Raw genomic sequence first — 25860 nt, 5'->3', positions numbered from 1 at the left:
GTGTCGCTAGTATTTTCTAAAAAAACTAATAGTATAGAAGACCAGAATGAAATTAAAAACGATATGCTCTCGGAAAACAAAACAAAACAAAAGTGACAGGCTCTCCAGGGAGTACAAGCGAGAGCAATTTAGCTTTTCTGACATTCTGCCCTATGGGTCAAATTTTCTGTAGTCAACATGTGTTGCTTTTACAACCAGAAACACTGATTTGTGTGTTTTTGAGATGGAGTCTTGCTATGTTGCGTTGAGCCCCAGCTGGAGTGAGTGAAGAGACACCGCCGCCTGGGAGGGGCCTCCAGGCAGCTGAGCTGTGCACACGTGACCTGGGCTTGGTCGGGCTCCGAGGCTCCCACAGCCTGACCTAGAAAGGAGAGGTGACATTACACACAGGGCAACGGTGTCTACGGGAAGACTCTGCTGGGCTCATCCTGGAGCCCAGGCTCTGGGACCTCCGGAAGCCACTCTGGGCATGGGATGGAGAGGCTGAGTCACGTGGCAATCACTTGCCACGGCCGTCTTCACTCAAGGACTTGAGGACGTTCAGCAAATGTCCAGGGAGCCCTGCTGGGTCCCAGGCACCATTTTCAGCCCTAAGCATGCAACCAGGGCCAAAGCTGAGGGATCTGGTTCCCAGGAAGCCCACGATAGAACGGGGCCGCCTGCGAGCTGAGACTGCAGGGGAGGAACAGGGAGGCGGAGGGAGGGGCGTGCAGACCCCACGGGGCGTGCTGTCCCGGCAGGGGGGAGGGAGGGGTGAGGAAGACAAGGGCCAGACGGGTAGAGCTGTGCCTCTTCTCAGGTGTGCTGGGTGTTATCCAGATGAGGGAGGCGGAGTCTGGGCCAGGTAGGTGAGGACACAGCTGACTGGCCTCCCTAAAGTTACACGAGTGGGAAACTGTAAAACCAAAACCCCAACTCGGACAGCGTCCGAGCCCGAGGCCCCCACCCCACACAGCAGAGAAAGCTGCTATTCAAGATGGGCTCTGCCGCCACCAAAACAAAGGCCGCCTTCACTGAGTGTCCAGGCGGCCAGCACGTGCCAGGCACCAGCAGCCTGTCCCTCACGCCCGTCCCAGCATTCCCAGCCTCGAAGCCAGGCCTCCCTGGGTGCAGGCAGTGACCCGCCTGGTTCCCGAGGGCCTGGATGCTGCCCCGGTGCCCGGACAGGCCAGATGCTGGTCCTCCTCAGGGGCCTCCGGGGACTCCTTTCCAGAGTCGGGCATTTTCTGTTGGTGGGTACCTGGTTAGGGGAGCAGGAAGGTTTTAAATCTCCCACACCAAAAGGCCATTTCAGAGCAAAACCACCTGTTATTCATTTACTCTCTTCACATCTTTCTGCTGGCATCGCACACATATTACTCGGGTATCCTGCTATACTCCGCTCGGTAATCACATCCAAGTGATGGGATACGACCCAATTAATGCAAAAATAAGGGCATCATTAAAAACCCTTGGGAGCGAAGGTTTTAGGAGAGGCACACAAGCCCCAGGGTTCGCCTGGCACCTCAGGACGCCATCCACAGGTGCTGGTACAGCTTTCTGCGTTGTGGGGCTGCACTCCCAGCTGTTGCCACAGTGAGCTGTGGCGCCTCACAACCCAAAGGTAAGTAAAATAAACAAGAATGGGGAACGGGCGCAACGGCTCACACCTGTAATCCCAGCACTTTCGGAGGCCAAGGTGGGTGGATCCCTCGAGGTCAGGAGTTCGAGACCAGCCTGGCCAACATGGTGACACCCCGTCTCTACTAAAAACACAAACATTAGCCGGGTGTGGTGGTGGGTGCCTGTAATCCCAACTACTCAGGAGGCTGAGGTGGGAGAATCAATTGAACCTGGGAGGCAGTGGTTACAGTGAGCTGAGATCATGCCACTGCACTCCAGCCTGGGTGACAGAGCAAGATTCTGTCTCAAAAAAAGAAATAAAAATAAAAGAATGGGGAAATACACTAAAATCAAATGCAAACAGAAACAAACCCAACTGACCATCATACTGACAGCATAACCCCACGAAAGACAAGAAATGAATAAATGAATCCAAGTTAACTTCTGGAAACTGCTCTCCAAGGGCATGGGCATGGCGGGAGGCATTCTGAGGACAAAAGAGCGCTGAGAAGCCCTGGCCCGGCTGGGTCTGCTGCCCTGGTGACGATGCTGCGGCTCTGAAGCTGTGTCATCCGCATTCGAAGGCAGAGCACACGAGTGAACAGGCCCACGCTGTGCAGATGGAGACCCCACTCAGAAGTGGAGGAGAGAAGGAGCCTGCAGCACTGGGAGCTGCCGCAGGAACTGCACATCGAATCCCCATGCAGCCCCTGGCCCGCTGCCCACCGGGCACAGCCTCACGGCCCCCAGGAGCAGCAGGCAGGTTAGTTTCTGAAGTCCACCCTCCTCTGAAGGAAGCCGAGTTCCGTGGAGAAACGGCCAGGTCTAGGCTGGAGCAGAAAGGGCCGAGGGGATGCCAGAGCCTGCTGCCCGGATGCGAGCAACACACAAAACCTGATGGAAAAGCAGGTAGCATGGGGGGAGCCGCTCACCAAGGCCTCCGCCAGCCAAACGTGGGAGGACCAGAGCCTCAAGATGAGTAATGACAGAAATGGATGATTCCAGGCCAGGTGCGGAGGCTCACACCTGTAATCCCAGCACTCAGGGAGGCTGAGGCAGGAGGATCACTTGAGGCTAGGAGTTCAAGATCAGCCTGAGCAAAATGGAGAAACCCTGTCTTTATCAAAATACAAAAGTTAGCCAGGCGTGGTGGCGGGAGCCTGTAGTCCCAGCTGCTTGGGAAGCTGAGGTGGGAGAATCACTTAAACCTGGGAGGCGGAGGTTGCAGTGGGCCAAGATTGCGCCACTGCACTCCAGCCTGGGTGACAGAGCAAGACTCCGTCTCAATTTGAAAAAAAAAGAAAGGATGATAATAAACCCAGTTTTTAGAAAATTCTTGAGTTCACATTAGGATCAAGATTCCTTTCAACAGGTAGGGGAGAAGACACAGCTCTCACTACTGGGATGATACCAACCCAGACAGGAGAAGGGAACGAGAGAAAGAGAGAAGTGCCTCTTTGCACCAACACAGTAAGACTGGGGCCTCCCAAACCCACCCATGAGTGCAGACCTGCCTGTGAGAGGGGAGCTGGGCCAGGGCCCCCCATGTCCTCAGCCCCTCCAGCACGGGCGCCGCACGGGCTCTGAGAACAGGGCCCCCCATGTCCTCAGTCCCCCCAACATGGCACCGCACGGGCTCTGAGAACAGGGCCCCCCACATCCTCAGTCCCCCCAGCGTGGAGCCGCACAGGCTCTGAGCAGGCATCTTCAGAGGACGAGAGTTGTGAAAAACACAACCAACAAATGTGAGGTTTGGCAAAAGGCACCGTGCGCAGCAACCAGTCTGGGTTCTGGCCCCAGCCCCGCCGGGACTAAAGTCAAGCCCAGTATCTGGCGGGCCGTGGACCCAGGTGAGGAGTAACACGGTCAACAGGCCGGAGGCGCATTCTGAAGATCCGATAACACGGGGCACAAAGCTGCTGGCTCGGGGCCAGCTCCTGCTCTGGGACCTTCTGTGTGCTACCAGCTTCACGCCCACGCCAGGTAGGGCGGATGGTACAACGTGTCTCGGAAAAGTTGCTGAAGTTTCAGAGAGCCGTACAGTCTACGTCCTTGTCTTCCCTTTAAATAAATACCCACTCAGCTGCGTCTCTACTCCTCACCCAGCTGACAGAGGAATCGCCCCCTACCTGCAGAGCCATAGGGAGGGCAGGGACACGGCACCCTGTCGGTCATGTTGGGGTGCAAGCAGCCTGCCTGGCTTCTGTGCCTGATCTGCGTCTATTTTTTTTTTTAAGAGGGTCTCACTCTGTCACCCAGGCTGGAGTGAAGTGGCACAATCTCAGCTCACTGCAGCCTCGAACTCCTAGGCTCAGGCGATCCTCCCATCTCAGCCTCCCCAAGGAGCTGGAACGACAGGTGTGCACCACCACACCAGGCTAATTTTTACATTTTTTTTGTAGAGATGGGGTTTTGCCATGTTGCCCAGGCTGGTCTCGAAAACTCCTGAGCTCAGGTGATCCACCCGGCTAAGCCTCCCAAAGTGCTGGGATGACAGGCGTGAGCCACTGCACCCGGCTGACCCCACATCTGACCTCCACTTGCTGACAAGGTGCTGCCACACAGACCCGATGCTGGGCAGGCTGGGTGGCTGGCGATGAGAGCTGGTGGGCGTGGAACGCCCTGCTCACCCCCATCCACAGTCCAGGTGGAGACTAGGGCAGGGTGAGCGCACAGGACCGCAGGCGGGTGGGCCGGACGCAGGGACGCCCATCTGTGAGCCGGCCGGCCGCGCATGTGTTCTGCCATATGGTGAAGCGGCGGGAACTGGCTGAGGCCAGGGAGGTCTGGGGATGCCTGGGGGTCCCAGAGACCAGGCAGAGGAGCCGCGAGTGCAAGCTATGCCCGTAATCTGAAGGGGACGGCACCTGCCTTCTTCACAGTCGCCCTCATGAGCGTGGGGGGAGTTTTCCACTGCACTTTAGAGGACCTGTAGAACCGAGTGAAGCGACATTTCCTAACAGCCAATATGCGATTTTTTTTGTTGTTGTTGTTTGAGACCGAGTTTCACTCTCTTGCCCAGGCTGGAGTGCAGTGGTGCAATCTTGGCTCACCGCAACTTCCGCCTCCCAGGTCCAAGTGATTCTCCTGCCTCAGCCTCCCGAGTAGCTGGGATTACAGGCACCCGCCACCATGCCCAGCTAATTTTTGTATTTTTAGTAGAGACAGGGTTTCATCATGTTGGCCAGGCTAGTCTCAAACTCCTGACCTCAAGTGATCTGCCCGCCTCGGTCTCCCAAAGTGCTGGGATTACAGGCGTGAGCCACCGCGCCCGGCCAACATACGATTTTTAAAACACACGCATGCGTAACAAACCTATTTGAGTGCAAAAGAGACCAGTGGATTTTTAATGGAACTGCGGGAGAGTGACACCAATACAGTTTCAGATTCCACGTTTCAACTGACATGTAAGAAATGACCACGTGCCGAGTTTTAGAGAAATATCAAAGAAGAATACCCATGTTTACCAGAGGAAAAGCTTTTAAAACGCCCCAAGCCACCTCACACACTGGAATTCATCCCAAGCCTCCTGACACACTGGAATTCACCCCAAGCCTCCTCACACACTGGAATTCACCCCAAGCCTCTGGAATTCATCCCAAGCCTCCTGACACACTGGAATTCACCCCAAGCCTCCTGACACACTGGAATTCACCCCAAGCCTCCTCACACACTGGAATTCACCCCAAGCCTCCTCACACACTGGATTTCTTCGCATTCTTAACCCAACACCACAGCAGCCTGAACGCAGAGGCAGGTGTGATGGCTCAACTGTCTTCTGCTCAACCAGATGCAAAAATGTTGCCACTCTCTTGCTGAATATTTTGTTTGGGAAAATAGTTACTTTTCATTAAAATGCCATGATTTATGTTAACAGCCAATGAGTTACTTTAGAATTAATCTAATTAATCATACATTAATTAGAGTTAATGAGGAGTAAATATTCCTCGTTCTAAATTTTCAGTACAGTTCACACTGGCAGCTACAGCCCACGTACCCAAAAGCTCTTTGAGGACCACAATAATTTTCATGAAACTGGGGGGGTCCTGAGACCACTGGCTGAGCCCGGAGCTGGAATCAGAGACTGGCGAGGAGGGAACAGAGGCTGCAGGGAGGGACAGGCAGTGAGTAATTCCGTCCGGACACAGACGCAGCCACCTCCCCTCGAACCAACCCCTCCTCCCATAAAATCCCTGTACCTTCAGGGGCTCAGAGCATGCTCCACCCAGTGAACCAAACACTCTGGGGCCAGCAACAGGGGAAACGCTAAAGATACGTGTTTGAAAATTTGGACCAAGGTATTTAAAACTCACTGTACAGCCACCCTAAATGTAACTTCCTGTTCAGACCTATTAGGACATGAGGAGAGGGAGGACAGGGGCACCCGAGGTGTGGACACCTGTCCTTCACCTGCTGCCCGAGGTGGCTTGCTCCCTCAGGCCGCCCCTCCACCCTCTCCCTCGCACCCTCACTGCCACCCTCTCCACCCCCTCCACCCTCTTGCACCCTCACTGCCACTCTCTCCACCCTCTCCCTCACACCCTCACACTGCCCCTCCACTCTCTCCCTTGCACCCTCACACCACCCCTCCACCCTCTCCCTCATGCCCTTGGCCACCCCTCCACCCTCTCCCTGCTACCGCATCCTGAGTGCCCCTGTGAAGGAGGACAGGTGTCCTCAAAGCCACCCCCGGACGCTCAGGCAAAAAAACAAATGGAACCAGGTCTCCCTGACATCCCATCTCCAGGGTAGAGTTGGGCGGGGGGACCAACTCTCGGAAGCCGACCGTGTACGCCCTTGCCCAACTCCACCTTCAGTGAACTCCCCCAGTTTGGCAGCCTGAAATCAGCCATGGTGGGAGCATTTACACCAGGGAAATTGACTGAGTGACAAATCCCACCGTCGTTTCTTCCTCACAGAGCATTTACCAGCACAGCACTGCCCACGTCACAAAACCCGTCGCTAGGAATGCAGACGTGATCTTACACTCACAGAATGAAATTACAGTCTCCATGCAAACTCAATTCTCTCTGCTGGCCAAGATAAATAAATAAATAAAAACTACCAGACTTCACTCCATCTACGGCAGCCGGGCAGCCGGCAACTTGAAAGAGGTGATTTACCAAGTCCATCTTGAACAGCCGCTCCAGCAGCCTCCAGCTCCTGCACATGTGATCGTGCCACGGAGCCTCCCTCTTGCCAAATACACAGCCCTGGAGCATGGAAAAGGCGCACACAACAGGCGGGACAAAGCGGGCGACGCTGCCAAGGGCTGCAAAGAACCCGTCTGACGCGTCCAGCACCCCGACCACGTCCGCCCTCGGATGGTCATGTGGAAAGACACTTATGCACCTTCTTGGCACGACTATGTGGTGTCCTGTTTGGAGTCGATCGGAACCACGGCAGCCCGGATCAAGCCTGCTTTAATATGAACAAATTATGCAATGCAAGAGAACTGAACACATTTCCAAAAAAAGAGGACGGCCCACCCAGCAGGGGACAAATGGGCAAGAGGGGCCAGCGATGGTGCCGCTCTCTGCCCATTTCTGCCTTTGTCACCTCTCATCAAACCAAGTGAAGAAGTGAGTACAGCACGGAGGGCAGCGGGGAGGGGATGTTGGGGGGCGGGGCGGCAGTGGTGGGGTGTGAGGGGCGTACCTGTGCTTGGTGCCAGGCGATGCAGGGACCTGCCGAGTCCCACACGAGCCCCATGCAGAGCCTGGGCTGCCGACTCCGCAGCACTGCCGACTCAGCTGGGAGAAGAGTATGGGGGGGCAGCCCCCCCACAGCCCCGACATCACCACGCCACCAAGTCCGGGCACAGTGTGGTGCCTTCTCCCCTCCCTGCCTTGACCCAGCACCACCTTGGCACGACCCTGGAGATCTGACTGCAGCACCAATCATCTCCCAGGGCCCACACTCCACACCGGGGTCTGCAGCCGCGGGACGTCCTGGCCACACAGGCCCCTTCTGGGGGTCCATGCCCACAGCCTAGACTCACCCGAGACCCACCTCTGGGCCTGGGACCTGCTCCTTCCGGCCTCTCCTGAGGATCCACACCCACAGCCCAGACTCACCCGAGACCCACCTCAGGACCTGGGACCTGCTTCCCCCTGCTCCCTGCAGCCTGCCCCCTCCTGTCAGAGACACGTCAGCACCCACCCCCCACCCGCCCAGAGTCTGGCCTCATCGCTGCCCCAACAGCCAGCCTGCAGGGGCCCCAGTGCCCAAAGTTGGAACAATCTGAGCAATAAAATAAGCAACACGGTATCCAATTCTAACCCAAGTATGAAATTGACCCCTGCCAGTCCACATGGACAGAAAGGAATAATTAAATAACCAATGGGAGAACAGACGTACAAGTCCTGTGCAAAACTTGACATCATGTATGTAGCTCCTCACCTCTTGGCGGGGGGCACGTATGCCTTACTCCGCAGAGACAGGACGGCACGGCGGAAGAGGCACGGGCAGGCGTGAGCCGACAAACACACCGCGGCCAGGTGACACGTGAGGCCAACACGGACAGGCTGCGTGGAGGGTGCAGACCCAGACCCAGGGCTGTCCCACAAAACACCTCCTTAAAACTACCAAGGTCGTTGAAAACAAGGCAAGTCTGAGAGACCCACCATAGTGAGAGGGACCTAAGGAGACGTGACGGCCAAGTGCCACGTGGGGCCCTGGACGGGATCCCGGGACCGAAAGGGGGCAGGAGGGGCAACTGAGGCAAGCGGAATGAAGCCTTAGCTGGAAAGGTGCCGAGACTGGCTGGTGAAGTATAACTCATGCATCACGCTGACCAGGAGGGAGCAGGGAATGCCTGTGCTCTACTCCTGTCCTGATTTTTCTATAAATCCAAAACTGTTCCAAAAACGGGTCTTCCCACCACCCCACTGAATGAGGGGGTGACAGAACCAAACTACCTGGGTCAAGCATTTGAAAATTGCCCCCAGGTCGCACGGGGGGCAGCATCAAGGAAAAACAAACAGAAGGGCCTTTGCCCTCCTTAAAACCCTGCACCGCACCCTCCGGCCCCTCAGGATGCAGAGCGGTGGGACATGCTGGTCCACACCTGCTACGTCCACGTGCACAGCCACATCCACACGCACTGCCCCTACCTAAAGACCTTCTCCAACTCTGGTTTTCCTGCATACTTTAGCCTTCAGAAAGCATCATTGCGATGGTTTCCAGGTGGACACAGCAGCGCGAACCCATCACTGACTGACCCTCCCTCTCAAGACCAAAGGAAGAAAAACTCCAACAAACCCGTAACAGCAAAGAGAAGGACGGGCCGGGTAGTGATGCCCTGGGACCTGGAAGGCAGAGGGCCCCGTGGCCACCAGGAGACTGCACTGGGCCGAACCCCAAAGAAGGGCCCCGAGTCAGAGGCTCCAGGTAGCAGGAAAGTGGGGCACCCACGGTGAAGGGTCCCAGTGACTGAGGAGTTGACCCCCAGACCCCCTTCCTTCCTCACCAAAGGCAGCCAGAGAATGAGAGGCCTTGCGGGGGCAGCAGACTCCTTACTAGGGGTGAGACTGCTGGCCCTCCCAGGCAGGACACTCCCCAGGGACTTCCGCCACCACTGGCTCTGTGGTGCCCCATGAGTCAACGTGGGCAGACAAATGAGGGTCACCAGCAGCCCAGGACAAACACAAAAAGGGACGCTCGGTGAAAACAGCTGAGTATGAGGCCAAAGAAAACACCGAAAGGAGACGTTATCACCAGCCACTGCCAGCACACATCCTCCCACTGTGTGCCGCCATCAGCAGCAGCCGTGGGGCCAGAGTTGTGGCTTAGTTACTGACTAATCCCATGACAGCCTTGGGAGCCAAGCCTTTTACCATCATGCCCACTTACGAGGGTCTGGGCCACGGTGGACAGTCTTGTGGCCAAGGTCATGTGGCTGGTGGGTAGCAGAACTGGGGCCTGATCACACAGCTTCAGGCCCCGGGGCACACGGCAAATAGCATGGGCTTAAGCCCTGCCCTTGGGGTTTGAGTCCCAGCTCAAACTGTGTGATTTCGGGAAATTTCTTGACCTGTCTGTGCCTCAGTGCTGTTCTTTCCCCAGAACAAAGAAAACAATGGTGCCCACAGGGAACTGAGAAGATTAAATGAGTTCACACACGGGAAGCCTTGCAGCCACGAATGTGCTGGATGCTGCTCAAACACCATATGATATCGCGGTGCCTCTCAGCCGGGACGAATAACCCCAGAGAAAGAGTACGATATGTCTTTGACACAAGGGCAGGGCACTCTGCCTTAAAAAGGCACCTTCACACCAGGAGCAGTGGCTCACACCTGTAATCCCAGCACTTTGGGAGCCCGAGGCAGGCGGATCACAAGGTCAGGAGATTGAGACCATCCTGGCTAACACGGTGAAACCCCCTCTCTACTAAAACTACAAAAAATTAGCCGGGCGTGGTGGCGGGTGCCTGTAGTCCCAGCTACTCAGGAGGCTGAGGCAGGAGAATGGCCTGAACCCGGGAGGCGGAGCTTGCAGTGAGCAGAGATCGCACCACTGCACTTCAGCCTGGGCGACAGAGCAAGACTCTGTCTCAAAAAAAAAAAAAAAAAAAAAGGCACCTTCAGAGAAAAAAGAATGAAAGACAAGAATGGGAACAAGGCAACAAACTTAACAGATGGTTTGGACAGAAAAACCTGAAGATGTCTCCTAGCATATAAAATAAACAAGGAAATGGAAAATAGAGAAGAAAATTAAAGGACCAGCCTGGGAGGGCCAACAAATAATCAGTGTTAACTCTAAAAAATAGTCAGAGACGGGGAGGCGGCCATGTGATAAATAACTGGGTGTAAAGCTCCTCACATCCAAATGTCACAAGGTTCTACAGCACGCGTTCCCAGCACAAGAGACAAGTTCCCACAACAAGGAACATTATCATGAAACCTGAGAACCCTGAAGACAAAAGATTCTACAAGACTTTCAGGAGAAAAACACACAAAATCAAAATGGCACCTGACTTCTTGGTCACACAAGAAGCCAGAAGACAGCAGAGCAATCCCTTAGAAATGCAAAGGGAAAATTCTTTCCAATACAGAATTTCATACCCAGCTAAACTATCCTTAAGTGTGTGGCTGGAGGAAAAGCATTTTCCAACTAGATCCCCCAAACTGGCCTGCCATGCCGTCTTTCTCAGACAGCCGCTGGAGGGGTCTTAACCGGACATTAAGCCAAGAAAGAGGAAGACAGGGCGCCAGAGATCAAGACTGTGGGCAGAGGAGAGAGGAGGGGGCTGTTCCCAGCTCGGGGCACAGGGAAGCCCCCCACAGCATGTTGTGTGGGGGGCGGGTGCACCAGGAGGGAGGTGACGCAGGCATTGGTGGGAGCTGCCCCTCCTCTGGGGAAGAAGAAACTAGAGTAAATTTGAGACAAGACATCTAGGAAACTGATTTAAACAATCATGATGTATTAACTCCAAGGAAACCCAAAAGTTGTGCCAACAAGGGAATGCAATCATGGTAGCTCAGGTATATTCACGTCACCCGCAATTAGGTAAACACTCAATGATTAAAAACAATAAACAGTGACACAACTCCATCAGGAGGATGGAACAAGGAAGGAAGAGATGAGCTGATGTGTACCAGAGAAAGTAGGGAAGTAACATCCTAAATGGAAAAATCTAGAAATAGCAGCAGAAATGTGTCATTTAGAAATCTGGAAATAGATGTCAAGAAGAAACTGCTGTGATCCCCTCCAGGGAGTGGAGCTGGGGCAGCAGGGAGGACCAGGGACACCTGTTCTCTCTCTGTGAGTCCCACAGAACTATCAACACCTTACAATAGAAAACATGGAAAACTTGGCTGGGCGCGGTGGCTCACGCTTGTAATCCCAGCACTTTGGGAGGCCGAGGCGGGAGGATCACGAGGTCAGGCGATCAAGACCATCCTGGCTAACACGGTGAAACCCCGTCTCTACTAAAAATACAAAAAATTAGCCAGGCGTGGTGGCGGGTGCCTGTAGTTCCAGCTACTTGGGAGGCTGAGGGGCAACAACAATTTCGGACCAGGACAAGACACCAGGCCTGGCCTGTCTACACCTGATACAGCCTCAGGAGTTTTTCAAAAATAGGTTTCACATCTGGGCCCACGATGGGGCTGAGCCACCAGTGCACCCTCAGTCCCCACGGCCCCTCCAGATGCAGGGCGGCTCCGTCTTGCGGTCAGTCGAATCTTTTCAAACTTCCCACAGAAGAGACATTAAAAAAGAAAACTTCAGAAAGACCAGACACACTCAAACCCCCCATTTAAAGACAACATCAAGTCAGGGCCCCTTCCACCCACCAGAGCGCGTGTAAACTCTCCAGTGCGCCCCATACGTGGGCGTGGACGAAACGAAGCCCCCAGGCCCTCGCACCCATCAGACGTGCTCACGGCACCGCCGGAACAAGCGGCAGCAGGGATCTGTTCGTGTCAACTTGGTGTCTCGCCTCTCCTGACTCTGATCCTCTCTCAGGGGGAACAACAGGCCTGCAGGCCCACCAAGGCTGCCCCGCAACGGCGGAATCGCTGGTTCTGCCTGGAGGCTTCACAGAGAAGCAGCCAGTCCCGAGTGTGGTGAGTGCCCTCCTTCACGTGTTCAGGAGAATCCTAGAAATGAGCCACCAGGCCCCGATGCGTAGAGGGCACTCTGCCACAGCGTCTCCTGTATGAGTGACAACTGCCATCACTTTATGACCAAAAACAAGCTGAACACTGGACGACTGACTGGTTCAGGTGGCTTCTTTTGAATAAAGCTTTTCCTTTTTTTTTTTTGAGATGGAGTCTCGCTCTGTTGCCCAGGCTGGAGTACAGTGGCACAATCTCGACTCACTGCGATCTCTGCCTCCCGGATTCAAGCGATTCTCCTGCCTCAGCCTCCTGAATGGCTGGGATTACAGGCGCGTGCCACCACACCCAGCTAAGTTTTGTATTTTTAGTAGAGACGGGGTTTCTCCACGTTGGCCAGGCTGGTCTTGAACTCCTGACCTCAGGTGATCCCCCACCTCGGCTTCCCAAAGTGCTCGGATTACAGGCGTGAGCCACTGCGCCTGGCCTGAACAAAGCTTTTTCTGCCCTTTGCATAAAATGACAAACATTTCTGAAGGCCCAGCATCGTGCCAACCCCAGGGGCTGGGAGATGGGGACGCCTCAGGGTGCCTGTCCAGCCTGTGTTGTGAAGGTTGGTGGGAGCGGTGGCCGCATGTTCCACTCCCCCTGCCATGTGAGGGAGGCGGGGAGATGGCCAGGGAGTGAGTGGGCGCCAGGAGACCAGACCTGCCAAGCCCACACTCGAGCACCACGACCAGCACAGCAGGTTTTTCAGATGTCATCACGCTTTCCCACAGGCTTCCCCTCGATGGCACTGGGCACCCCCTCAGCCCCGGCCCCAAACAGCCCATTCAGGGGCCTGGCCCTGCGACAGCTCCCTGCCCGGCTCCTGGGAAAAGCTCCACGCCAGCACAGGAAAGGATGGCTACCCCACATTTTGGGATCCTCAGCAGAGGTTGGTGCCTGACCCCATGGATGGTCCCCCCGCCCCCCAACGGTTCAACCTCCACGTGCCCGGCTGAGTCCTCGGTGATCAGAAACGTCTGGCTGATGAGACGCAGCCCCCGATGCTACACACACAAGAGCAGGTCACAAGCACGGGAACTTCTGAGGATGCTCAGTGGGCCTCTCCACTGGGGCCATTGACAGCCCTGGCAGGCCCCCATCAGACCCCGCGGAAGGTCTGGGGCACCCAGTGTAGATGGGCCGGGCTCTCAGGCACCCTGTGGACACTCTGAGCTGACGGATCTGATTAACTGGGAGCCTCGGAAACATCGCAGCAGAGCCCGGAGACCAGAGGTGAGTCTGGTAGGTGGGACCAAGCTCGGAGTTGGGCAGAGGAACACACAACTCCTTACATAACCACCAGTGGCTCTGAAGTCTAGGAAGACGGTCGGAGAAGGGCCCCCACTGATGGCTGATGCAGCTGGGACAGGAACGTGGAAGATGTGTGCCGATCTGGCCGAGACACAGACACAGGTACCACAGCCAGCCCCGGCAGCATCAACACGAAACAGCTTACGGGGGGCAGCCCGTGGCCCCTCCAATCTGTCCCCATCCCAGCTCTGACTCACCCACCGAGGGCCATCAGACCAAAAGCCAGTAACCGCTCGAATCCTGACCCTGGCCACGGCGCTCCCACCCCAGCAGTGTATTCACACCGTGAGGGATCGTGCCAGCTGTGCACGGCCAGCGTGGGCTCACACGAAAGCAGAGGCCAAGCCGTCCCAGGCACCGAGGAAACTATGACACAGCACGTTTCTCCTCACAGACAGGCGCACGTGTGAAAACCACCCCAGCTCCGTCTCTCTCCCACTCACCCCATCAACACAGAATCTTCATCACTCAAGGACCCCTGCGGCCCAAGCTGGCTGTGCGGAGCGGCCCCGCGTCCGCTGAGGTCCCTTCGTGCCTGGGGGAGGGGAACGCTGCCAGCCTCCCCAGCAGCCAGCACCCCCCGAGGGGGAAAGCCGCCTCCCCCAGCAGCCCAGTCCCCCTCTTCAGCAGCCCAGTCTCCCCAGGCCCACGGCTCCCCACAAGCCTGACTGGGGAGGCTGGTTGTTGTTTTTTTTTTTTTTTTTCTTTTAAATACCTTGCAAAATGGTCGTCAGAAAAGCACCCACATTCCCACATCCCTACCAAACAGCATGCAGCCCCCAGACCCCTCCGAGTCTACCTCCAACCATTTCAGAATAGAAAACAGGACGCCGCAGCCCCGCTCCTCGCCACCATCCGAGGACCCCGATGGAGTGAGCTGTGCACATTAACCCTGGCCGTGCCACCCAGACTCCAACCCAACACTGTCAACGCAAAACGGGGGCTCAGGCGGGAGGGCAGGCTCGAGATGGAAAGACCGCAGGCGTAAAACAGGTGCCGGCTGTTACTGCCACCAGCCCTGGCACCTGGGGTCTCCAGACTTCACCCCTGTGGTCTCATCAATCTGCCCACCTGCAGCAATGCAGAATGGAGAGGAAGCGGCCATCCGTCCTGGCCCCGACAGACTCACAGACCCACAACCAAAAAGCATCGGCCACAGTGAAACTCCCAACAGCCAGCGACTCCCTGGGACCAGGTGGGCAGATGAGCCCAAGATGATTTCCCCGAGCCCCCCGGCCCCCAGCCCTCCGCAGCCGCCGTCACACATCCACCAGGCCTGGGCCACACACCATCCGTCCTCGGGGTGAGCATGTCCCTCCAGCAGCCCCTGCCTCGCTCGGAAGGTCCCTCCACAGCCTTATTTTTCTAAAAATCTGTCACCCGCAAAACAACAGCCTCTCACTGCGTTTCCCCTGACATCGCCAGGAGCTGCTGCAGCCGCACGCCTTCCCCCGGCCGTGGCACCAGCCGTGTTGCTGCCCGGAGCATCTGTGCAGTGCACAGGCGGCGGCAACGCTGGGACTCAGACCCAAAATGCTGACTCGGGCACCGTCCTCCGCACGCACAGGGCCTGCAGCACGGCTGGCCCGGCCCCAGGGGCGCGGAAAATCCACGGGGGAGATGCCCCCGACTCACCGGCTTTCTTCTCCTGCCTCCTCGGCGCAGATTCTTTATGCTCTGTGCGCGGCGGGCGTGCAGGGAGGCATCTTCCTCCCCGTTGACGAGCTGATGCTGCGTCGGCTCGCCTCCGGCCCCGACAATAGGCAGGGACGCTCGAGCGCGAGGAGCAGATATTTAATGGAAGGCCGGCTGTCCTGTCCCCCGCCCCTCACATCCCTGCCTCCTCATGTCTCCAGGCCCGGGTGGTACCCAGCTCCCCCGGGAAGCTGTAGCCAGCAGCTGAGGCACAAACTAAAACACGGCATGGATGTGGAGGAGCTGACGCTGACGTCACAGGAAAACAAGCATCTCTGCATCAGCACAGTCCAGAGAGCGGGCGGGCAGCAGCCAGACCCAGGAAGGGCTCGGACCCAGTGGACCTTGAAAATGCAACATCGGAACAGAACCCAGCTGAGCCCAGGGTCCTGCAGGTTGGCCTGCCAGGCTGGGAGTGGGGGACAGCACAGCTGTGGCCATGGCAAGTGACCTCTGACCTGCGTCCAGAGGCTGTGAATGGGCTCAACACCAATGGCCAAGGGCCCCGAGCACTGTCCCGCGGCCCAGGAACGGAGGGGGAGGAGAGGAGGCATGGGGGCCTAGCAATGTGGTTGTGTCCACCCCACAAACCCCACCAGCGTGTGTGGGGACAGTGGGCACTGGGGGGCAGGAACAGGAAAAGCCAAGCTTCCCCAGGCTTAAAACTGTCCCGGCTGGCCTGGAAACGCACACCCCCAGCCTAAGGCAGGAGACACCCCCATTCCCGAGGCCAGACCTCATGTGCTGTGCTGTGCCTGGCTGTGGCCAGCCCGGGCTCCTAGGCAGACCCAGAGCCGCCACCGTTGCTGGGTGGCCTGACTCTCCAACCCCTACCCTGGTACCCTGACAAACCCTGGTACCTGGTCATCACTGGCAAGTGAGACCTGGCATTTTCCTCCAGTCATAAAAAACATGGGGGGCGGTGGGGTGCTCAGCTGGGAATTCTGCTTCCCCAAACCCACTCGGCACTCGTGCTGAGCCTACATGGGCCGCTTCGCACTGGGGGTGCAGAGGGACAGAGGGGAGTGTCCTGCAGACTTCTGGCTCTGACCAGTCACACCACACACTCCCTGCATTCATACGTGCTGTGCCCTCGATGCTCCAGCACCTGCGGCCCTGCTGACCCTGGAGGGACGGCCCCGAGAGGCCAACCGATTCCTAGAGACAGCAAAGGACTTGTCCCACAGTGAACCTTTCAAATGCAAACCCTCTAACCCAGAACTCTCACCTGGATCCACCTCCTACATGGGCCCCCAATCGCCCCAGGGGTCTCCCCAGGTCACAGGAACAGCCCCTGCACCCCAGAGCCTGCTGAAGTTACTCCACCTGGCTGACCCAATGCCTGCTCCCTGCACCTTTCCCATGGAAACCACAGTAAAGGCCCCCACCCACACATCCCCCTGCCTCCAACCCACCCGGCGCTTGCCTGCACGGCCCCGCAAGGCATGAGGAGGTCTCTCGGGAGCTGAGTAATAAACGACCTTCTCGACGGCATCATCTCCTGATCGCTGGCCTCCCATACCTGCCTGAAGGGTAATAAAACCTCCATTTAAATCATCAAGCTCATAAACCTGTGTTTATCTGCATTCACGGAGTGGACTCCGGGCCAAAGCCCCAGGTTCAAATTCCAGCTCTGTCAGCAGCTCACCACGAGGCACGGCCACTTCTCCAAAGAGCCAAGCTTCGCTTGTCAGGCGGCTGACCAGCTGCGTGAGGGGCATTCCGTAAAATGTGAAACACATAAACCTAACACGTGCGTTTCACTCGAGTCCCCAAATCTACGCGGAACGAGGGCTGGCAACCTACACCGCCTAGTGCTCCAAATCAGCAAGCTAGGATTTCTACGCCTTTAATTGGCTGAATAAAATGAAGAGGATAATATTTGGAAACACCGGAAGAGTCCGTAAAATTCAGATTTCAGCATGCATAAAGTTTCACTGGGACACGGCCACGCACCTCCCTGGGTGCCGCTCACGCCTGCTCAGAACCCCAGGCTTCAACTACCTGGCCCCAGACAGAAGCAGCTCGCAGACCCCTGGCTAGGCCTATAAAATCATAAGACCACCGAATACCACAGCCACGCTGAGCTTCCACAGGAAATACGCATTTATCCTGGTCCAATGTAAACTTCACACAGACGGCCAGCTCAGCATCACGACCACTGTCCTTCAGCCAACTCCTCTCTTCTAATCCATCCCAAAATATCGAGCTTTGCAGAACTCTAGAACATTCAGGCTCAGCAGGCAAACTGCCAATTTTATTAGAAGCCTATTTTAGGGGAAAACTAGCTTTTCTAGTTTGTTGCAAATAATTTGAGACAAAGCTGAATGAAACTGGATTTTTTAATAAAACAATAGACCTACCTATAAATACCAGGGAATCACAGGCATCTGTTGATACGCTTCCGTGGTAACCCGCCCACCTGGGCCTGGAGAACACCAGCAGCGTCCCCAATGTTCCACACGTGGCCGCGCAGCCCCACTAGGCTTGGCTGCCTCCTCTCAGATGCCGCCGGGGCCTGGAACACACTCGGTGGGGCCGCTCTCCTCCCACTTGATCCTCCCTGGGTGGGAGAGGCAGCAAGGCGGCCTCGCTGAGCACTTACTATGTTCCAGGAGCCCCTCTAAAGTCTGTCGAGCCTCACAAAGCCCCCTTTTACAGAGGAGGAAACTGAGGCACAGGGAGCCCCACCCACCTGCCCGAAGTCACAATGCGGGCTCCCTGCCACTGGGGTTTGAACCTGGCAGTGCAAGCGCCCACCTGAGCATTCGGCCCCCACACCGCCCAGGTCACACGCCCAGGTCACACCTCCCAGCTCACACGCCCGGGTGCACTGGCTGCTCCCAGCGGGCAACTCCATGCAGCCCCGGGCCCAGCACCCTCCACGTCCCTGTGGGGATGGTGTCCCGGCCAAGGATCCCTCTCTGCCCCAGGCTGCAGGGCTATGAGAGTGGGAGACAGACAGGCCAGGGGATGGATCTGGGGATTCCACCATTGCCCCGAGTGAGACACCACAGACAGAAGGCCCCGGCGCCTCAAGAGCTCCTTCCTCTTCCTGGCCCACCCTGGCCCCTGCAGCTGAGGACTGTCCCCCACCAGCCTCACCCAGGCCCCCACTGTGGGGTCAGGAAGGGCCCCTCTACGCCCCCCCATGGCTCCACCCACGTGGCTCCAGCCCCTTCCCCTGCTACCTGCCCCAGGACCACCGGCCAGGGAGAGCCCAGGCTCCTCCACTTCCCCTACACAGGCCAAGGCGACTTTGCCACCCTTGCGTCCAGGGACCTGCTATTAACATCCCTGGCCATGAAAACCTCCTGCTTGCCAAGTAGAAATGACCTTGGAGCTGGCTTCAGGGGCTGAGCATGGAATATACCCAGAGGCAAAGGCAGCAGTCACGGTGTCCTCCCAGCCAAACCCCAGGGGCCCCACCAGACCCAAGGGGCGAGGCTCGGGAGGGTCTCAGCTGCCTGGGGCCTGACCCAAGCGTTCCAGGCTCCAGAACCCACTACCGGGACCACTCTAAGTGACAAGATGGGCTACAGTGGGGTGGGGCTGCCTGCTACGGGCAGAATGTGGAATGTAGGACACCTCTCCCCAGGCTGCAGGCTGGAGCAGGGTCCCACTGCCCAGGGATGCTATCTGTGCTGTGGACAGGCAGGAACCAACAACATGAAATGCACAGGGCAGCCAGCACTGGCTCTGATGACCCCGAGGACACCACCCGCTGCTAAGTGGGGTCTGCGGCTGCCCAGCCCGGCGGACTCCGTATTTCCTCCATGGACTCTAAGGACCTCGCAGGCCTGGTCCAGCTGACCATCCAGCGCTGCCCTCAGCAGGGTCTGGGTGCAAAGCCAGGCTTCCCCCGGCACCTCTTCCACAGGGCGGGCACCCTGAGTCTCCACCACACACCACAGGGAGGCCAATGGGGACTGACTGGGGACCACCCTGTCCCATGGACGCTGCCCAGGCCTGAGGCTACCCACTGAGGAGCCCCAGAGCCTCTGGACTGAAGCAGCAGCAGAAATAACCCCACCCAAAGGAAGACTGGGGCTGCTGCCTACAGCGTCCACCCCTCCCTCCACACGATGGGCCCGGCCATCTAGAAACAGCACCTTCTCCTCCAGGAAGCCCCTGGAGCCAACACAGAGAGGCCAGGGTGTTGGGAGGTCCCTCGCTTACTGCCGGGGTTCAGGGGACTGCCCACCACCCACCAGGGGAAGTGGCAGAAAGGGCCCTGGCTGGCGTCTTGACGTCTCCCTCCCTGCCACGTCCACCTACTGTCCTTTGAGACAGGTATCAACACTCGCTCTAAGAGGGGTCTGGTCCTAAGCACTTTTACACACATGATTTTATTTACAATCACCCCGTTTTACAGGTAAAGAAAAGGCACAACTAAACAGGTCACTTGTTCAAGGTAAACCAACGTTCTGGTTGGTGGAGCCCCAGTAACTTTCTGAACACCCACCCCCTTTCCACCCCACGCCCCCTTGCCCAGGACCCTCCCTGCCAGGTGCAGCAGCCTCCACCCACGGGGGTTCTCCAGCTGCCCATCACCTCCTGGACCACGCCTCCCAAAGGGACCACCATGGCTGGGGCCTGCAGCTGGGGCTGGGTCCAGAGAGGCCAAAGGCTGGAGGATCTCAGTTTCAAGGAGCACAGCACGGACAAAGGGGAAGGCTCTCCGGGGCGGGGCTGACGGAGGTTCCGGGGGTCGCATTGGTTGGGGTGTTGCTGGAACACTAAGGACAAGCAACTACACAACGGACGCTGTTCAAGATGCAGCTGGCGGGGTGGTGACCAGCGGGAACCAGGCCACATGTCCCAGTGGCGGCCAGCAGGGTGGTGACTGGCGGGAACCAGGCCACATGTCCCAGTGGCGGCCAGCAGGGTGGTGGACTGGGGGAACCAGGCCACGTTTCCCCAACTCTGAGGGGAGGCTGCCCACCCAGGCCTCCCTGCCTAGAGGGGTCTGAAAGGGGCGTCAGTCTCAGTTCCGCTGAGCGCCGGCTGGTCCTGTCCCAGCCAGAAGAACCTGCAGAAGAGCCACCTGCCGTCTGTCCTGCCAGGCGCAGGCCCAGCACATAGTCCCAGTGACCAGCGCCACTGGCAGCACGAACCTCTCACAGGGTGGGGGCCTGGGCAGAGAGCGTTTCCTGGGGACAGAGCCTACCCACAAAGTGCTAGTGGAGACAGACCACCCAGCACTCCCACCAGGTCAGAGGCAGACCCTGATGTAGTCAACTGTGGTGCGTTGAAGATGGGCTCCCAGAAAGACAAGTCCATGTCCTACTCCAGAACCTGTGAGCGTGATTCTCCTTTGGAAAAGGGCTCCTGCACATGTGATTAAGTCGAGATCTCAAGGTGAATGTCCTGGACTGCCCTGGTGGGCCCCAAATCCGACCACCAGTGTTCCAGTGAGAAAAGACACAGACATGGCGGAGGCTCAGGGTGACAGGCCAGAGGCTGGAGTGACATCTACAAGCCAAGAGCTGACAGCAGCCCCAGAGCTGGGTGGCCAGGAAGCAGGATGCTCTGAGCCTCCCAAGAGAGCCAGCCCTGGCCGGGCGTGGTGGCTCACGCTTGTAATCCCAGCACTTTGGGAGGCCAAGGCGGGCGGATCACGAGGTCAGGAGATCGAGACCACGGTGAAACCCCGTCTCTACTAAAAATACAAAAAATTAGCCGGGCGTGGTGGCGGGCGCCTGTAGTCCCAGCTACTCAGAGAGGCTGAGGCAGGAGAATGGTGTGAACCTGGGAGGCGGAGCTCGCAGTGAGCTGAGATTGCACCACTGCACTCCAGCCTGGGTGACAGAGCAAGACTCTGTCTCAAAAAAAAAAAAAAAAAAAAAAAAGAGAGAGCCAGGCCTGGCCACACCTTGGCCCCAGGTCTGCAGCCTCCTGGCTCCAGCTTCCCCTCTGGGGTGGGGGTGGTGAGGAAGGAGGGGGGTCTCTGAGAGTGGCCCTCCCACACGGCCGCACAAGCCGGGCCGCCCCACCCCTCCCTAGCGATGCTCCCATTACCAGGGCCGGGCTGTGGCTTGCAGCTGGGATCTGCCCCAGAGGAGCTGCTCGGAGGTCTCTGGATCCAGCCTTGCTCTCACCACTGCCCCGAGGAACGTACTGCTGCCTCTCACGGCAGATGTAGCTCAGGCCAACAGGCCGCCACACGTCCAGAGTCCCATGGCCTGAGGGATGTGCACTGAGGATCTGCCTGAGGGATCTGCTGCATTTCGGGCTGTGAGTCTCATCTGCTCAAGTCCAAGAGAAGAGCCCCGTCCCAGTTCGGCCCAGGTGCCAGCCGATGCCACCCCAGACACAGACACGCAAAGTGGCTCAAAGACCAAAATGCAAGAAAATATATTTGTATCATTAGGGGAAGCCAGAAGTGAAAATATTAACAGATTTGAGTATTGAAACAAAAATCACACATACCATTTCTGTGTGACCAGACACAGCAAGGAGGGGCAAAGAAGAGACATCCGGGAATCTACTGGCCACACACTGGCCTCACCCGGCGCTGCAGCAAGCAGACGGTGAAGATGGAGACACAAGCGGCAGAGGGGCCCGAGGCACCTGTGGCCCCTCATGTGGACCCCCGTGCCGCCACCCTCCTGGGCCCTGGGCAGCCCGGCACACGTGGCAGCAGGTGGAGCCCACAGACCTCAGCTCCACCACCCGATTACTCCGCCTCAACACCACCGAGGCCGCCACGGATGCGCACAGGGGCTCCCCACTCAACCGGGGCGTGACCAGCCCTCACCTCCCCCAAAAAACCAGGCACTCCTAATCTCATCACACGCTCAGCCCCAAACGCCCCAGCCCCCACCAGTGTCCATCAGCAGAGGAACGGACGGACAGACAGACAGGGTGAATCGCATCACAGAATTCATCCAGCCCTAAAAAGGAATGAAAAGGGCCAAGCGCGGTGGCTCATGCTTGTAATCCCAGCACTTTGGGAGGCCAAGGCGGGTGGATCACGAGGTCAGGAGATCGAGACCACGGTGAAACCCCGTCTCTACTAAAAAAAAAAAAAAATACAAAAAATTAGCCGGGCGTGGTGGCGGGCGCCTGTAGTCCCAGCTACTCGGAGAGGCTGAGGCAGGAGAATGGCGTGAACCCGGGAGGCGGAGCTTGCAGCGAGCCGAGATTGCGCCACAGCACTCCAGCCTGGGCGACAGGACGAGACTCTGTCTCAAAAAAAAAAAAAAAAAAAAAAGGAATGAAAAAGCAATTAGAGAGAAGACACGTAAAGAAACAGAGAACTTGAACAACACAGTAAACCACATAGCTCTGACAGACACAGCAGAGCGCTGTACCCACAATGGCTGCACATCCTCAACGCACACGGGACGTTTTCCAGAACAGAACACAAGTGAGCCACAGACTCAGCCGTGGTAGATTTGAAAAAATAGACATTATCCAAAGTATCTTCTCTCACCACATCAAGATGAACTTAGAAATCAGTTAACAGAAAGAAAACAGAAAAAGTCACATAAATGGAAATAACACTACACACTCAACCAATGGATAGAAGATGAAACTACAAAGAAAATCAGAAAAATGCTGAGAGATTAATGAAAACAGAAACGCAACGTATCAAAATTTCAGGGATGCAGAGGAAGCAATGCTAAGGAGAAAATTTATAGTGATGAACTTTTTGTGTGTGTGAAACACAGTTTTGACATGTGGCCCAAGGCTGGTCTCCAACTCCTGGCCTCAAGCGATCCTCCCTCTTCAGCCTCCCAAAGCACTGACATTACAGGCGTGAGCCATGACACCTGGCTATGGTGATAAATATTTGAAATTAAAAAATAAGAAAGATCTCAAATAACAACCTAATCTTACACTTTAAGGAACCAGAAAAAGAACAAACCAAAAGCCGGCAGAAGGATGGGAATAATAAAGATGAAAGCAGGGCCGGGTGCAGCAGCTCATGCCTGAAATCCCTACACTTTGGGAAGCCGAGGTGGGCGGATCATCTGAGGTCAGGAGTTCGGGACCAGCCTGGCCAACATGTGAAACCACATCTCTACTAAAAGTACAAAAATCAGCTGGGTGTGATGGCATGTGCCTGTAATGCCAGCTACTCAGGAGGCTGAGGCAGGAGAATCACATGAACCCAGGAGGCAGAGGGTGACATGAGCTGAGATCGAGCCACTGCACTCTCTCCGTCAGAGAGACAGACAGAGAGAGAGAGAGGAAGAAAGAGAACCTCCCAACAAAGCAAAGCCCAGGGACTGACGGCTTCACAGGCAAATTCTACCAAACACTTGAAGAACTAACACCAGTTTTTCTCAAACTTTTCCAAAAAAATTGAAGAGGAAGGAACACTTCTCACTCATTCTGTGAGGCCAGCACTACGCCAACACCAAAGCCCAACAAAGTCACCACAAGAAAGCCTCCTACCATTGAGTCTTATGAACATGGACATAATTATCCTTTATGAACACGGATATAATTGTCCCTTATAAACACGGATGTAAAAATCTTCAATAAAATACTAGTAAAATGAATTCAGCAGCATATCAAGAAAATTACACACCATGAGCAAGCAGGATTTTTTCATGGGATGCAAGGATGGTTCAATGAATGAAAATTAAAGTAATATACCACATTAACAAAACGAAGGGAAAAAAACACATGATCGTCTCAACCGATGCAGAAGAAGCATGTGACAAAATTCAAAGCCCTTTCATGATAAAAACAATTGACAAACTTGCAATAGAAGGAAACTATCTCAACACAATAAAAACCACGCATGAAAAATCCACAGCAGACATCATACTCAGTGACGAAAACCTGAAAGCTTTTCTTTGAAGATCAGGACAAAGGCAAGGATGATTGATCACACCACTTTTATTCAGCAGAGTAGTGGAATTCTAGCCAGAACAATTAGGCAAGAAAAAGATATACAAGGCATCCAAATTAGGAAGGAAAAAGTAAAATTATCTCAGTACACAGATGATATGATCTTACATGTAAGAAAGCCCTAAAGATTCCACAGAAAGTTGTTAGAACTGATAAATTCAGCAAAACAGCAGGCAAAAAAGTCAACACACAAAAATCAACTGCACTTCTATACGCTTACAATAAACAACCCAAAAGGGAAATCAAGGAAACAATTCCACTTGCAACAGCATCGAAAAGAATAAAACGTTTAGGAATTAACCAAGGGGGTGAAAGACTTGTACAAGGGAAACTATAAAACACTGCTGAAAGAAATCAAAGAAAACATAAACAAATGGAAACACACTTCAGTTCATGGATCGGAAGACTTCATACTGTTAAGACGTCAACTACCCAAAGTGATCTACAGAGCCAATGCAATCCCTGCAAAAATCACAATCATGTTTTTTGCAGAAATAGAAAAGCCTGTCCTAAAATTCATCTGGAATCCCAGGGGACCCCAAAACAATCTTGAAAAGGAAGAACAAAGCTGGAGGGCTCACACTTCCTGATTTCAAAACTTCCTACAAAGCTACAGTGATCAAAATAGTGTGGCACTGGCTCAAAGAGAGACACAGAGACCAATGGACTAGAAGAGACTCCACAAATGAACCCTCCCATATATGGTGAAACGATTTTCAAAAAGGGTGCCAATGCAGTCCAATGGGGAGTCTTTTCACCAATAGTGCTAAGAAAGTGGACCTCCACATGCAAAGGAATGAAGTTAGATGCTTACCTTACACCACATACAAAAATTAACTCAGGATAGATCCACGACCTAAACATAAAACCTAAAATTATAAAATCCTTAGATGAAAAACAAGGGGAAAAGCTTCACAACATTGGATTTGGCAGTGATTTCTTGGATGTGACACCAAATACACAGGCAACAAAAGAAAAAACATTAAGCAAGATTTCAGGAAAATTTTAAAACTTTGTCCATCGAAAGGCACTATCAACAAAGTAAAAAAAAATCCATAAAACAGGAGAAGATATTTGCTAATCATATATCTGATACGGGATTAACATCCAGGACAGAGAACTACTAACACTCACCAACAAAAAAACCAAACCGCCCATTCAAAAATGGACACAGGACGTGAACAGACATTTCACCAAAGAAGACACAGAAATGGCCAACAAAGTCGGGCGTGGCGGCTCACACCTATAATCCCAGCACTTTGGGAGGCCGAGGTGGGTGGATCACTTGAGGTCAGGAGTTCGGGACTAACCTGGCCAACACGGTGAAACCCTCAACTCTACTAAAAATACAAAAATTAGCTGGACATGGTGGCGGGTGCCTGTAATCCCAGCTACTCAGGAGGCTGAGACAGGAGAATCGTTTGAATCCAGGAGGCAGAGGTTGCAGTCAGCCATGATCAGCACTCCAATCTGGGCAACAGAGCAAGACTCCAACTCAAAAAAAAAAAAAAAAGAAATGGCCAACAGGCACATGAAAAAATGCTCAACATCACTTATCACCAGGGAAATGACAACCAAAACCACCATGACATGCCACCTCATGCCCATTAGGACAGCCACTGTCAAAAAAACAGAAAACGACAAGAGCTGGAGAGGACACAGAGACAGTGGCGCTCGTGCACTATTGCGGGGGGTGGAAAACGCTGCAGCCACCGTGGGAAATGGCACGGCGGCTCTTTAAACAGAATTATCGGCCAGGCGCAGTGGCTCACAC

General features: G+C 55.3%; 1 protein-coding gene across 9 annotated transcripts in view; it reads right to left on the bottom strand.

Moving 5' to 3' along the window:
• The window catches only part of PRKCZ (protein kinase C zeta), a 135261-nt gene that overhangs the window by 96053 nt on the left and 13348 nt on the right, over positions 1-25860 (bottom strand). The window contains exon 1 of one of the 9 annotated variants that reach the window (XM_032758659.2): positions 15159-15335. The exons of 2 other annotated variants lie outside the window; for them this stretch is intronic. Coding sequence is in view for 2 of the 7 variants with exons in the window: in XM_032758658.2 (XP_032614549.1) it covers positions 14813-14834 (22 nt within the window). In the remaining 5 variants the exon portion in view is untranslated. Of the gene's footprint in view, positions 1-6954; positions 6971-13966; positions 13983-14322; positions 14340-14812; positions 15018-15158; positions 15336-25860 lie in introns of those variants that run through there. 6 more of the 9 variants (XM_032758658.2, XM_032758662.2, XM_058443625.1 and 3 more) reach the window with 6 other exon arrangements.

The sequence above is a fragment of the Hylobates moloch genome, unplaced genomic scaffold, assembly GCF_009828535.3.
Source record: "Hylobates moloch isolate HMO894 unplaced genomic scaffold, HMol_V3 SCAFFOLD_9, whole genome shotgun sequence".
NCBI classification, from domain to species: Eukaryota; Metazoa; Chordata; class Mammalia; order Primates; family Hylobatidae; genus Hylobates; species Hylobates moloch.
The sequence above is the reverse complement of the archived record's forward strand: the minus strand, read 5'-3'. Positions and strand labels throughout refer to the sequence as shown.